Source organism: Schistocerca piceifrons, chromosome 1 (assembly GCF_021461385.2).
Source record: "Schistocerca piceifrons isolate TAMUIC-IGC-003096 chromosome 1, iqSchPice1.1, whole genome shotgun sequence".
Lineage (NCBI taxonomy): Eukaryota > Metazoa > Arthropoda > Insecta > Orthoptera > Acrididae > Schistocerca > Schistocerca piceifrons.
The window spans coordinates 455,007,364-455,023,737 of record NC_060138.1 but is presented as its reverse complement, the minus strand read 5'-3'; the positions used below and the strand labels follow the sequence as shown (position 1 = coordinate 455,023,737).

The 16,374-nt window shown below is 40.3% G+C and overlaps 1 protein-coding gene across 1 annotated transcript in view; it reads left to right on the top strand.

Annotated features, from left to right (window-relative positions):
• Positions 1 to 16,374, top strand: part of LOC124712423 (mutS protein homolog 4-like) — a 287,464-nt gene that overhangs the window by 150,510 nt on the left and 120,580 nt on the right. The window contains exon 10 of the mRNA XM_047242719.1: positions 6,571 to 6,710. Within this exon, the coding sequence (XP_047098675.1) occupies positions 6,571 to 6,710 (140 nt within the window). The remainder of the gene's footprint in view (positions 1 to 6,570; positions 6,711 to 16,374) is intronic.

Below are 16,374 nucleotides of genomic sequence, written 5' to 3'. Positions count from 1 at the left end.
TCCTTTGTGTGTGCCTATTGACAAATCATTGGTTCTGCTTTTCAGTGAGTGATCTCCTTTAATCTCAAATTTATGTTGTAACTATCAATTTTGTGTGGCACCACTTCATAGTTTGCATGTGAAGTTTGTGCTTCATTCAGCCATTAGAGGCCACCCGGCCTGCTAATACGACAGCAGTTGCATGCAAATCTGCCAGCTGTACCCCACTGTTGGAACTAATGACTATTAAGGCCGGAGTGCAAGGCTTTGCTGGCAACTTGTGTATTGCTAATAATATTGTACCTTGTCTTCTGTATGTGTATACTGTTCTAGCAGTGAATTAGTGTTCTTTAGTTAGAATACTTTTTGGCAATGAGTACAGTATTTGAATCCATGTGTTCCACTTCAGTCATTGGTCCTTTGAGTTTGATTCTCATGTTTCATGGAGGCAGTGCTTAAATCTCTTCTTGAGCAGTAGCAATCACTGACAATTGCGATTTCCAGTTTAATGACTACACTGACACAACCTGCGGCGCCGTCAACTACGTATCCGCTGACATTCACTGCATATGATGATGCAGAAGAAGACTGGGATGCTTAGAAAAAATGTCTATGATGACATTTCCAGGCATTTGGGATAACAGACGTAAACTTGTGCAAAGCCCTTTTTTTGTCATGGAATTCATCTTGCACATATCAGTTGTTGTGCCAGCTCATCCCCATACAAGAGCTTTCAAATCTTTCTTTTGATCATATGTGTGAGTTACTCTCTACCTAACACTGTAAATGTACTCATGTTATTGCTGCTCATGTAGAATTTTACTGCTGGCAAAAATGGCCAAAACAGTCATATATGGCATGGGCAGCAGAACTACATGGACTTAGCCATCATTGTAATTTTGTGACAAATGTTCATAAGAAATCCTATGCAGATCAAATAGTTTGTAATGCAATCATGTGTTTTGCTCCTGATAGGAAAGTTCAAGAGCGAGCTCTATAGTGTGAAAATCCTACGCTTGTGGAAGTATTGAACATAGCTCAGTCATCTGAAGTTTCATGGGCTGCATGTAGTCAGATAGAAGCCTGGTCTGAGGTTTCAGAAATAAGTTCCTCTCAGTCTTCAGTCAGTTTGCAATGGAATGTAGACATTATTGCAGCAATCCAGCAGATGGCTCAGCATTTCATAGGTAGTCTTCATTCGTGTCAACAGTAGTCCCCATCAAAATAGCAATAGCCCTGTGCCCTGCTGACTTTATGCCCACACTGCTTACCGAACATGAATGGACCACTTGTCCCAAGTGCTGGGCAATGTGTAATTGGTACCATAGGAAAGGACACACTGCTTCTGTATGTAATGCCTTTCCAAACCTCTGTGAGAATGAAACAAACATGGATGTGAACAGTGTGTGAGTAGTGACGGTGTCATGAAGCAAGTTATACCCTGAAGTGTGTGAGTTTAACAAACTATTGAGAATACAGGTGGAAATGTGTGCAGCAGCAATATTGGTGAATTCTCGTTTTATGTGGATATCAGTTCTGCCCTCTGACTACAGTTGTCACAGAGGCTGGAGAGTAATAACAAACAACAGATTCCCATTCTTGAGCAGTTTTCTGCCTGTGACTTGCAAGACTGTGGATTGTTCATTAACATTCCCAGTTGTGGACAATGCTTACATTGAAAATCTGTTTGGTTTAGATGCTTTTAAAATTTTCCATCGGTGATGAAGTGCATTTGGTTTCTCAACAAGTTCCGTATCAACAGTTAGATGTTCTCTGTGCTTAATTTACCTCTGTTTTCTCCTGGAGGGCCGTGCAACAAAACTTCAGGCTCATATTATGATGAAACAGTCTGCCTGGTCCCATTTTTTCTGGGTCTGCCCATACTGGTAACTTTACAGGATCAAGTACAAGCAGTCTTAGATCATCTTCAATCATTTGCTGTATTTCTTCCAGTGAATGGTCAACACCAGTGGTGACAGAAAAAACCTACAGGTAAATTATAACACTGTGGTGATTTTTGATGTACCTTCACTCATAATGTGCATGATTTCAGAGATCATGCATCCATACAGTTCATAGGCCTTCTTATAGAGGCCACCTGGGTCATCTTCCTGGTGCACTCTGGTGAACCTCCAAAGAAACAATATTATTTAAGTGATCGCAAATGAGTGCTCGGCTGGTTCTATAACCTGTATTACTATTCTCCATTCATTGTGTTCAGTGCTATGTGCAGTCTGTTCTTCGTTGTGTTTTATGTTGGCTCTATAAAGTACTATGTTCTATAAGTCATTGTTGTTCTTTTTTTAACAATTTTTAAAAATCTACGAGGGTGGTTTGAAAAGTTCTTGGAACAGAATAGAAAAAAAAGTACTTACATCAGTGAAACTTTCTTTTTATTTTTCAATGTAGTCTTCTTGTAGATTAATGCACTTGGTCCAACGAAGTTCCAGTGCCTTGATCTCATCTCAAAAATGAGTTACCTTCAGGCCTGTAAACTAATTGTCAACTCTGGCTATCAGTTCTTTATTTGAAGTGAATCTTCGTCCACCAAGAAAAATTTTCAGTTTTGGGAAGAGATGGAAGTCTGACGGTTCTATATCAGGTGAATAAGGCAGGCGTGGCAACAACTCATACCTTAGTTGATGTAATTTTGCCATGGCAACATCACATGTGTGCGGGCACACAAAACAAGATTCACGGCACCCATCTTGCAGGTAATTTTTTCATTTCTAATTCTTCAGTTAAAATGTGATATACCCTATCAGATGACATCTGGCAAGTGTGAGCAATTTCACGCACTTTCAATCCTCCATGACCATTTTGTGCACTTTTGCAATGATTTCTGAAGTAGTGACACATCTTGGCCAACATGGTACGGATCATCATCTAAGCTCTCCTGACCAAATTTAAATTCTTTTTCCACTTGGCAACAGTTGAATATCAAGGAGCAGAGCCCCCAGTGTATTCTGGAAATCAGCATGAATGTCCTTTGCTTTCACACCTTTCTTTACGAAGTACTTAATCACTGCTCGAATCTCAATTTTTTCCATCTTCGCAAATCACTACACTGGAGCACCAACAGAGTCACATCACTGCCACAGGTCTCTTTCAAGAGCAGTGACGTGGCACATGTTTACAGGCAACAGTCCAATGAACATCACGTGAACAACTCATTGCGCTAGGGCTGATCTCTCATGGTGATTCCGAGAACTTTTCAAACCACCCTTGTATTAATACACAGTCAATCATTGATACCTATCCTTTGCTGCATCCTGACAAGCTGTCAGCAAAATATCAAATGGCCATTATTTTCAAAGAATGATTTGGCCAAGGCATATTTAGAAGAAGCTAAATGTCTTCTAGTTATCAAACCCCGTCTGTGCATTATCAGTACCAGTGTTTGTCTTTTGGTATGGCAAGTGCACCAGCTCTATTTCAGTGCTTTTTAGAGCAACTTATTCATCAGTTTCAGGCTTGATCAACTATTTAGATGACATGGTAGTGTCTGGTGCCTCTACAAAACAACACGTGCAGAACCTTCTTGCTCTATTTTCTGTTTTACAGTATTCAGGGGTAAAGTGCAATTTAGAAAAGACACGTTTTTTCAGCCATCCATTTTTTATTTAGGTTTTGAAATGTCACATTCTGGCATTAAACCATTGCACCAAAATATTGATGATATTGCTGCATTGCCACACCCCACTTCCATCAAAGGATTACAGGTATTTTTAGGCAAAATTGTGTACTACCACAAATTCATGCTGGATGCTGCTACTGTGGCAAAACCACTCCATGCAGTATTACATAAAGATGTTCCTTTCCACTGGTTGCTGGCTTGTGATCAGGCATTCAAGTTGTTGAAATCTAAGCTGCAATCAGCTCCTTGTTTGAGCACTTTTCAGCTGGACCAGACAAATCTCTGGCATGTGCTTCTGATCCTTTCAGAAATTATTTTGTATTACAGGATCATCTTTCTATTTGAGACAGAGAACTGCTGTTAGCTACAGAGACACAGCTCCCTGGGATGAAGTCCTGTCTGCCGTTTGGCGTGAGGTTATGCATTTATTAGATGTGAACCACTGGGTTGTGTCACACAGTGTTAGCACAAAGACACGTCTTTTGGCCAGACATAGATGGGGAAATAGTGCGAGTTGTTGCAGCCTGCCCACAGTGTGCCGCCCATGAGGCAGCTCCCCGTGCTTTTTGTTGTTGTGGTTGGATCCAAAGCAGCCTTGAGAAAGAAATTATGTAGATTTTGCAGGATCTTTTTTGAATTTCTACTGGCTTGTTGTAATTGATGCTTATTCTAGGTTTCCATATGTGGTGCGTTGTCTGTCTAGTTCTGTGGTGGCAAAAATTTCTGCTTTGTCAAAAACTTTTACAATGGAAGGTCTTACATGTATATTAGTTACAGACAATGACCCCCAGTTCATTTCTCAAGAATTTGAAAGTTTCTAAAAAATGGTGTCCTTCTTTTCACTCTCAATTGAACAGGGAAGCAGAACAACTAGTCTGAACATTAAGACTCAGATGAAAGAATACGTTTTGGATTTGATACCAGAAGTAGCTCTTTACTAGTTCCTCAGTTCTTATAGGTTCAGCCTTGTTGGGGACAAGAGTCTGGGAGTGTTGTTGCACAGTTGTCAGCCCCAGACTCTGTACATTTGCTTTGACCAATGCCAGGCTGTCCACTGGCACCGGTGCCACAGTGCTTCTAGCCTGGTACAGCTCTTTGGGCTTGAGAGTTTGGCCTCTTGCCAAAATAGCTGCCAGCAGTACACATTGCTGATGCCTCCGTGTCATCTGCAGGACTGAGGGGAAGGCGCCATGACACTTCGACCAGCTATGACCTAGCATGGCAGCTGCACACCAGGTGAGCCGCCGAGGCCCCTGCATCCTCTGTCTGCCTGGTTGTCTCCTAAATTGCAGCCAGTGCCCTTTCCTTCTCTGCTGCCCCTACTGATGTTTCCACAATTGTTTCCTCTGCTGTGGGTGTCCCCTTCAGCTGTTGGGGACCACAACTGGACCCCAGCACCCACCCTGTCACAGCAGACGCCTCTCCTGCTGCTGCCTCCATCATAGCCAGCACTGCTTGTTCTGCCATCTTCACTGTAACCTCCTTCCCTGGTGTTGGACTCCAGTGTGGAAACTGAAGCTGAACCAACATCACCTGTCCTCCCGTACAGCCTCTCACAGGGGGCGGACTTCACACATGCCTGTGCTCACTCTACTTTCAACCCTACACATGACTCAACAACCTTCATTGACCACAGAAGAAATAGATGTGAGCACAGTGCTCAGTTCTTCACAAAGGAAGAAGAGTGCTGTAACTACCAATTTTGTGTGTGCGCTGCTTGATAGTTCACGTGTGAAGTTTATGCTTAATTCAGCCACTAGAGGCCATCTGGCCTGCTAATACAACCGCAGTTGTGTGCCCAGCTGGCCAATTGCACCCCTTGTTGGAATGAATGACTATATAGACTGAAACACAAGGCTCCGGCAGCCACGTGTGTATCACAAATTGTATTGTACCTCGTCTTGCATGAATGTGTACTGTTCAACAATAAATTATAGTGCTGTTGGGTTAGAACAATTTACATTCTATAAGAACTTTTCTGCAATGTTATAATAATAAAATTCTGTGTAGAACCTACAGCAGTGTATTAGCCATTACACAGTTACTGTTGAGCTGTGCTGTCAATTTCTTCCTCCACTATTACGAAGTGAATAATGTAGTAATTTCCAGTCTAATGTGGGAACTATCTACAACTCAGAGAATGCACACACTTCTGTGTGCTGATCATTGCAAAATCTACTTATCTCAATGTATTTGTACTTCATGTTCTGTCTTAATATATGTAACAACTCCTCCTTTTCCATAATCCCTAACGTGCTTGAGTGCAATCTTTCACCTAACCCTGTAGTTACATAGTCAGATAGGCAAAGGATATCTCTCTTTTCAGAGTTCTCTAAATTTTCGAGACAAGAAACTCCTCTACCTTATCACTCAATCCTCTAAAATAAGCTAACTTTACTTAATTCTGTGCATTCTTAGTAATTTTGTGGGACTATTCTGTTATTTGAGCTTCCTTCATAACAGAATGCCTGAATCCTGATTCTAACCTGAAAAGAGTACCCCTCTCTCTCCCTCTCCCTCCCCTCCCCCCATCTCCCCTTCTCTCTCTCTCTCTCTCTCTCTCTCTCTCTCTCTGACACCAGTAACCACAGGGATCTTGCTTCTTGTGATGGTCCCCACCCCCATACATTTTCTGCAAGAAGCTCAGCCAACCTATCTTTCGCTCTCTTATTCAGGTGTAGACAGGTTGATTGGAATACCTGTGTATTGTGCTTGAATGCTGATGAATTTTTTTGTACTGCTATATGTGTTTATGCAGCCCCAATCAGTCAACTACAAATGAATTCTTTCTTTCTTCATTTTTTTTCACACTGAAAATACTTTTTTTGCCATAATAATGACAATGGGTGGACTGACATGAAAATAAAATGTATTGGGTTTTGCTATATACACCTATTTCACATGTAGTTCTGATATTTGTTAGTGCTGATAATTTATGCTTTGTTTTGTTGCAGGATTAGTGAAAGATCTTGCAGAAGAACACAACTTACCACTGAGAGTTAATCTTAATTCCACCAGGGGCTTTCACATTCAAATGCCAGTTGGGAAGAAACAAAATTTTAATCAGACAGATCTTCCACCAGTTTTCATTCAGGTACTGCTATGTCTTTACGTATGGACTCAGACAGCTACATTGAACTACGATGCTTTAAAATAAATGTCTTATATGCAATGCATATTGATATGCTCTGTGTGAAATCACATGGTCAGTCTAGTGAATCCCATGCAATGGCTCCAGACAATGACTTTGTTATTGTGTGTAAATAATAACACGACAAAATAATTCCGCTTCATGATCATCATTACCATCTATTGGCTCATTCTGGTGCTCAGCTTGTTTCAATGATAATTTAGATAGTGAAAAACTCAGTTTTAAGATGTAGGATGAGAGTATAATCCAAGGAATACAGATTTTAAATTACTAAATGTTTTAACTTCAAGATTCAAATTACAGGAATAAATGACAAACACTGTTTTGACTGATGACCACATAGTTTGGTCCCTTCTACACCCAACAAATGACAACCACTGTTGTCTAATTCTGTGTTGTTATTGTTGTGGTCTTCAGTCCAGAGACTAGTTTAATGCAGCTCTCCATGGTGCTCTATCCTGCACAAGCCTCTTTATCTCTGAGTAACTACTGCAACCCACATCCTTTTGAATCTGCATAGTGTATTCATCCCTAGGTCTTCCTCTACAATTCTTACCCTCCACACTTCCGTGCAATACTAAATTGGTGATCCCTTGATGCCTCTTAACTTGTCCTACTGACCGATCCCTACTTCTAGTCAATTTGTGCCACAAATTCCTCTTCTTCCCAGTTATGTTTAGTACCTCCTCATTAGTTATATGACCTACCCATCTAATCTTCAGCACTCTTCTGTAGCAATACATTTCAAAAGCTTCTATTTTCTTCTTATCTAAATTATTTATCATCCACGTTTCACTTCCATACAAGGATACACTCCACACAAATACTTTCAGAAAAGATTTCCTGACACTTAAATCTATACTCGATGTTAATAAACTTCTCTTATTCTGAAACCCTTTCCTTGCCATTGTCAGCTGCTCTTCCGGGTCCTTTGCTGTCTCTGACAGAATTACAATGTTATTGGCAAACCACAAAGCTTTTATTTCTTCACTGTGATTTCAATTCCTACTCCAAATTTTTCTTTTGTTTCCTTTACTGCTTGCTCAGTATACAGATTGAATAATACCAGGGATAGACTACAACCCTGTCTCCCTCCCTTCCCCACCACTGCTTCCCTTTCATACCCCTCGACTTTTATAAGTGCAATCTGGTTTCTGTACAAATTGTAAATAGCCTTTTGCTCACTGTATTTGACCTCTGCCACCCTCAGAATTTGAAAAAGATTATTCCAGGCATTGTTGCCAAAAGGTTACTTTAAGTCTACAAATGCTAGAAATGTAGGTTTGCCTTTCCTTAATCTCTCTTCTAAGATAAGTTGTAGGGCCAGTACTGCCTTGGGCGTTCCAACATTTCTACAGAATCAAAACTGATCTTCCCTGAGGTGTGCGTCTACCAGTTTCTCCATTCGTCTGTAAAGTATTCACATTCGTATTTTTCAGCTGAGATTTATTAAACTGATAGTTCGGTAATTTTCACACCTGTCAACACCTGCTTTCTTTGGGACTTACATTGTTGTGTTCTTCTTGAAGCCTGAGGGTATTTTGCCTGTCTCGTATATCTTGCCCACCAGATGGAAGAGTTTCATCATGGATGGCTCCCCCCAAGGCTATCAGTAGTTCTAATGGAATGTTGTCTGCTTCCAGGGCCTTCCTTTGACTTAGGTTTTTCAGTGCTCTGTCAACTTCTTCATGCAGTATCATATCTCCCATTTCATCTTCATCCATGTCCTCTTCCATATCCATAATGTTACCCTCAAGTACATCGCCCTTGTATAGACACTCTATATACTCCTTCCACCTTTCTGCTTTCCCTTCTTTGCTTAGAACTGGTTTTCCATCTGAGCTCTCGATATTCATACAGGTAGTTTTCTTTTCTCCAAAGATCTCTCTAATTTTCCTGCAGGCAGTATCGGCCTTGCCCCTAGTGATATATACCTCTACATTCTTACATTTGTCCTCTAACCATCCCCGATTAGCCATTTTGCCCTTCCTGTCGATCTCATTTTTGAGATGTTTGTATTCCTTTTCACCTGCTTCATTTACCGTGTTTTTATATTTTCTCCTTTCATCAATTAAATTCAATATCTCTTCTGTTACCCAAGGATTTCTACTAGCCCTTGTGTTTTTACCTACTTGATCCACTGCTGCCTTCACTGTTTCATCTCTCAAAGCTACCCATTCTTCTTCTACTGTATTTATTTCCATCATTCCTGTCAATCATTCCCTAATGCTCTCTCTTAAACTCTCTACAACCTCTGGTTCTTTCAGTTTATCCAGGTCCCATGTCCTTAAATTCCCCACCCTTTTACAGTTTCTTCAGTTTTAATTTACAGTTCATAACCAATAAACTGTGGTCAGAGTCCACATCTGCCCCTGGAAATGTATTACAGTTTAAAACCTGGTTCCTAAATCTCTGTCTTACCATTGTATAATCTTCGAGGGTGGTTTGAAGAGTTCTCAGAATCACCACAAGAGGTCAGCATTACTGCAATGAGTTGTTCATGTGGTATTCATTGGGCTGTTGCTGTAATGTCACTTCAGTGCTCTTGGAAGAGAGCTGTGGCAATGATATGGCTTTGTTGTTGTTCCCGCATAGTGATTTGCAAATATGGAAAAAATCGAAATTTGAGCAGTGATTAAGTACTTCGTAAAGAAATGTATGAAAGCAAAGGACATTCATGCCAATTTCCAGAATACACTGGGGGACTGCTCCTTCATATTCAACTATTGCCAAGTGGTGAATGAATTTAAATTTGGTTGGGAAAGCTTAGATGATGATCGCTGCAATGGTTGGCCAACATGTGTCACTACTCCAGAAATCATTGCAAAACTGCACAAAATGATCATGGAGGACTGAAAGTGCATGATATTGCTCACCCTTACCAGATGTCATCTGAAAGGGTGTATCAAAAACGCGTGAGAATGGATGTATCGGAACAATGTTTGGCCCGTTTTAGGAGAAACAAACAAGATTTTCTGCACTAGTTTGTGACCACAGATGAAACTTGGGTGCACTACTATACCCCAGAGAAAAAAAAACAACAGTCAAAGGAGTGGCAACAGCTGATTCTTCACCACCAAAGAAAGCAAAAACAATTCTTTTTGCAGGAAAGGTCGTGGTATCAGTGTTCTAGGATGCAAAGGGGACTCTGTTAGTAGATTATCTCCCTACTCGGCTTACAATTACTGGAGAAAACTATTGTAACCTCCTGAACAAATTGTAACAAAAGATACGCAGATAAAGGCCAGGTTTACCAAGGAAGAAAGTTATCTTCCATCAAGACAATGCGCACCCGCACACATGTGATTACATAAACTAAGGTATGAATTGTTGCCACACCTGTCTTATTCACCTGATGTGGCTCCATTAGGCTTCCATCTCTTCCCAAAACTGAACATTTTTCTTGGTGGACACAAATTCACTTCAAACGAAGAACTGATAGCTAGAGTTGACAACTATTTTGCAGGCCTGGAGGAAACTCATTTTCAATATGGGATCAAGGCACTGGAACATCATTGGGCCAAGTGCATTAATCTACAAGGAGACTACATTGAAAACTAAAAAAACGTTTCAGTGATGTAAGTACTTTTTTTCTGTTCCTTTGTGAGAACTTTTCAAACCACCCTTGTATCTGAAACCTTCCAGTGTCTCCAGGCCTCTTCCACGAATACAACCACCTTTCATGATTCTTAAACCAAGTGCTAGCTATGATTAAGTTATGCTCTGTGCAGAATTCTACCAGGCAGCTTCCCCTTTCATTCCCTATCCCCATTCCATATTCACCTACTACTTTTCCTTCTCTTCCATTTCCTACTATCAAATTCCTGTCTCCTATGACCATTAAATTTTCATCTCCCTTCACTATCTGTCTCTTCATCCTCTGCGGAGCAAGTTAGCATATAAACTTGTACTGCTGTGGTAGCCGTGGGCTTCATGTCTATCTCGGCTACAATAATGTGTTTATTATGCTTTTTATAATAGCTTATCCATGCTCCTATTTTTTTTTATTTATTATTAAACCTACTCCTGCTTTACCCCTATTTGATTTTGTATTTATAACCCAGTATTCCCCCCCATGAACCACGGACCTTGCCGTTGGTGGGGAGGCTTGCGTGCCTCAGCGATACAGATGGCTGTACCGTAGGTGCAACCACAACGGAGGGGTGTCTGTTGAGAGGCCAGACAAACATGTGGTTCCTGAAGATGGGCAGCAGCCTTTTCAGTAGTTGCAGGGGCAACCGTCTGGATAATTGACTGATCTGGCCTTGTAACATTAACCAAAACGGCCTTGCTGTGATGGTACTGTGAACGGCTGAAAGCAAGGGGAAACTACAGCCATAATTTTTCCCGAGGACATGCAGCTTTTACTGTATGATTAAATGATGATGGCGTCCTCTTGGGTAAAATATTCCAGAGGTAAAATAGTCCCCCATTCGGATCTCCGGGTGGGGACTACTCAAGAGAACGTCGTTATCAGGAGAAAGATAACTGGCGTTCTTCGGATCGGAGCGTGGAATGTCAGATCCCTTAATCGGGCAGGTAGGTTAGAAAATTTAAAAAGAGAAACGGGTAGGTTAAAGTTAGATATAGTGGGAATTAGTGAAGTTCGGTGGCAGGAGGAACAAGACTTTTGGTCAGGTGATTACAGGGTTATAAATACAAAATCAAATAGCGGTAATGCAGGAGTAGGTTAATAATGAATAAAAAAATAGGAGTGCGGGTTAGCTACTACAAACAGCATAGTGAACGCATTATTGTGGCCAAGATAGACACAAAGCCCATGCCTACTACAGTAGTAAAAGTTTATATGCCAACTAGCTCTGCAGATGATGAAGAAATAGATGAAATGTATGATGAGATAAAAGAAATTCTGCAGGTAGTGAAGGGAGACGAAAATTAAATAGTCATGGGTGACTGGAATTCGTCAGTAGGAAAAGGGAGAGAAGGAAACATAGTACGTGAATATGGATTGGGGGGAAGAAATGAAAGAGGAAGCCGCCTTGTAGAATTTTGCACAGAGCATAACTTAATCATAGCTAACACTTGGTTCAAGAATCCTAAAAGAAGGTTGTATACCTGGAAGAATCCTGGAGATACTAAAAGGTATCAGATAGATTATATAATGGTAAGACAGAGATTTAGGAACCAGGTTTTAAATTGTAAGACATTTCCAGGGGCAGATGTGGATTCTGACCACAATCTATTGGTTATGAACTGCAGATTGAAACTGAAGAAACTGCAAAAAGGTGGGAATCTAAGGAGATGGGACCTGGATAAACTGAAAGAACCAGAGGTTGTAGAGAGTTTCAGGGAGAGCATAAGGGAACAATTGACAGGAATGGGGGAAAGAAATACAGTAGAAGAAGAATGGGTAGCTCTGAGAGATGAAGTAGTGAAGGCAGCAGACGATCAGGTAGGTAAAAAGGCGAGGGCTAATAGAAATCCTTGGGTAACAGAAGAAATCTTGAATTTAATTGATGAAAGGAGAAAATATAAAAATGCAGTAAATGAAGCAGGCAAAAAGGAATACAAACGTCTCAAAAATGAGATCGACAGGAAGTGCAAAATGGCTAAGCAGGGATGGCTAGAGGACAAATGTAAGGATGTAGAGGCTTGTCTTACTAGGGGTAAGATAGATACTGCCTACAGGAAAATTAAAGAGACTTTTGGAGAGAAGAGAACCACTTGTATGAATATCAAGCGCTCAGATAGCAACCCAGTTCTAAGCAAAGAAGGGAAGGCAGAAAGGTGGAAGGAGTATATAGAGGGTTTGTACAAGGACGATGTACTTGAGGACAATATTATGGAAATGGAAGAGGATGTAGATGAAGACGAAATGGGAGATAAGATACTGCGTGAAGAGTTTGACAGAGCACTGAAAGACCTAAGTCGAAACAAGGCCCCGGGAGTAGACAACATTCCATTAGAACTACTGATGGCCTTGGGAGAGCCAGTCATGACAAAACTCTACCATCTGGTGAGCAAGATGTATGAGACAGGCGAAATACCCTCAGACTTCAAGAAGAATATAATAATTCCAATCCCAAAGAAAGCAGGTGTTGACAGTTGTGAAAATTACCGAACTATCAGTTTAATAAGTCACAGCTGCAAAATACTAACGCGAATTCTTTACAGGCGAATGGAAAAACTGGTAGAAGCGGACCTCGGGGAAGATCAGTTTGGATTCCGTAGAAATGTTGGATCATGTGAGGCAATACTAACCTTACGACTTATCTTAGAAGAAAGATTAAGAAAAGGCAAACCTACGTTTCTAGCATTTGTAGACTTAGAGAAAGCTTTTGACAATGTTAACTCGAATACTCTCTTTTAAATTCTGAAGGTGGCAGGTATAAAATACAGGGAGCAAAAGGCTATTTACAATTTGTACAGAAATCAGATGGCAGTTATAAGAGTCGAGGGGCATGAAAGGGAAGCAGTGGTTGGGAAAGCAGTGAGACAGGGTTGTAGCCTCTCCCCGATGTTATTCAATCTGTATATTGAGCAAGCAGTAAAGGAAACAAAAGAAAAATTCGGAGTAGGTATTAAAATTCATGGAAAAGAAGTAAAAACTTTGAGGTTCGCCGATGACATTGTAATTCTGTCAGAGACAGCAAAGGACTTGGAAGAGCAGTTGAACGGAATGGACAGTGTCTTGAAAGGAGGATATAAGATGAACATCAACAAAAGCAAAACGAGGATAATGGAAAGTAGTCAAATTAAATCGGGTGATGCTGAGGGAATTAGATTAGGAAATGAGACACTTTAAATAGTAAACGAGTTTTGCTATTTAGGGAGTAAAATAACTGATGATGGTCGAAGTAGAGAGGATATAAAATGTAGACTGGCAATGGCAAGGAAATTGTTTCTGAAGAAGAGAAATTTGTTAACATCGAGGATAGATTTAAGTGTCAGGAAGTCGTTTCTGAAAGTATTTGTATGTAGTGTAGCCATGTATGGAAGTGAAACATGGACGATAACTAGTTTGGACAGGAAGAGAAGAGAAGCTTTTGAAATGTGGCGCTACAGAAGAATGCTGAAGATAAGGTGGGTAGATCATGTAACTAATGAGGAGGTATTGAATAGGATTGGGGAGAAGAGAAGTTTGTGGCACAACTTGACTAGAAGAAGGGATCGGTTTCTTAGGACATGTTTTGAGGCATCAAGGGATCACAAATTTAGCATTGGAGGGCAGCATGGAGGGTAAAAATCGTAGAGGGAGACCAAGAGATGAATACGCTAAGCAGATTCAGAAGGATGTAGGTTGCAGTAGGTACTGGGAGATGAAGAAGCTTGCACAGGATAGAGTAGCATGGAGAGCTGCATCAAACCAGTCTCAGGACTGAAGACCACAACAACAACAACCCAGTATTCACCTGATCAGAAGTCTTATTCTTCCTGCTACTGAACTTCACTAATTCCCACTATATCTAACTTGAACCTATCCATTTCCATTTTTAAATTTTCTAACCTACCGGCCCGATTAAGGGATCTGACATTCCACGCTCCGATCTGTAGAACACTAGGTTTCTTTCTCCTGATAATGACATCCTCCTGAGTGGTCCCTGTCTGGAGATTCAAATGGGGGTCTATTTTGCCTTTTACCTCTGGACTATTTTACCCAGGAGGACACCATCATCATTTAACCTTACAGTAGAACTGCATACCCTCGTGAAGAGTTAAGGCTGTAGTTTCCCCAAGTTTTCAGCTGTTTGTGGTACAAGCACAGCAAGGCCGTTTTGGTTGTGTTACAGCGCCACATTAGTCAATCATCCAGACTGTTGCCCTTGCAACTACTGAAAAGGCTGCTGCCCCTCTTGAGGATCCACACATTTGTCTGGCCTCTCACCAGATACCCTCCATTTTGGTTGCAACTTTGACACGGCTATTGGCATTGCTAAGGCACACAACCCTCCCTGCCAACAGCAAGGTCCATGTTTCATGGACTCTGAAATAAAGATCCTGGCAAGTACTTACTTTTAAGAGGCAATATTTTAGTACTACTGACAGATGCATATGAAAGAATAAGAAACTATCCAACCCCTTAACTCAACAAAGCCTTCCCACCTTCATAGAAATTTTATCCCTCCATATTCAGTGACTGCACATTGACTACATCTGAAATCAGAGATGGGGCAGGCAGACAAGTGACCTCGACTAAGTGCTGACTCAGCTTCATGTGCCATATGCTTACTTTAAGGCCCTCATTTAATCCAATGAATGATCCATCAGTCAAAGTCTGTATAGACAGATTAGCAAATTATAATTAATAATATTGAATAAATCCCGAAAGATTAATAATGGTAGACAACACTGCTGAATTATGTTTAAAATCAATTAAAGATTTATTGTAACAAATGAGTAATCAGAAAATTGTAGCCTCACATCAGGTGCAGTTAATAGTCAAATAATGAAACTGTGCAGAACAGTAAAACAGCATAATCGCAAGACGTGCATACATATTCCCTTGTCATTCCATCAATGTAAGAAAACGCATATATCATTCAAAGTTTGGTGGCAATCTTCACTAAAGTAAACCATGTAATATTGTTCATAATTTGGAATAATTTGCATGAAATAACATTAAGTCCTTGAAGCCCAACAGAAACGGACATTAACAGCAGTAAATAATTTCTAAGTTCAGATCTACACCTACTCACCCATTTGCAAAGCTGATGTTCAAATAAAGGCTCTACATCAATTATCAGACTGACTGCATGATACATTAAGTTCTCCACAGAAATACAGTACTAAATAGGACTCAGCATTTGCTCAAAGTCATGCTCATGTCCCACACTTTTCACACAGTTGAATTTTTATCTTGCACTCTAAGTCTACCTCTGCACCTTTGAGAAATGAACTACATCCCGTATCCATACACAAAAAATTGAAGTCTTAACTAGTGCGGCTAGCTCACTGCCCAGAGTGTTATCAACATCAGCACCACCCTTGCCTCTGCAAGTTCCTCCAGCGGACTGCACCAAATTACCAACTGTGCCGAATGGCCACAAGGATGCTGACCCATGTCCTATTATGCTCTTGATCTAGTATCAGATAACAATTAATGCAACAACTTTAGTAAATTGACCACCATTCAAAATTAACACCAGTTACATACACATACATGTCAGAATAACTGCTTCTCTTCAAAATTTGTTATTTTGCCTCCTCTCCTGATAACAAAAGTGCATCAAAACATGAACTATTAATTAAAACATCAAATTGTGCCACCAGTCCATTCCATTTCAAAGACAAAATGTGTATTAAACAAACAGATATGAATAAAGCTGGCTAGCTTATATGGAGTATCTTTCAGCTCTCTATTCATTGGTGCTTTCAGATTTTTAATTAATCATTACTTTTATTTTTTTATCATTTGAATAACCAATAAATTCACTATTAAATTATAGAAATCATTGTAAATGAAGAAGATCAGTCAGTGATCAATATATAGAGAAATAAACTGTGATTTAAATGAAAAATGTAATGATCTACGAGCTGTGTTCATAAATTTGAATAAATTCTTAGGTAATAAATGTTTGGGTGAAGACGGTCTTTATTTAAATACATTAGGATCCAAAATTCTTAGTAAAATGTTCCCTGATTCATG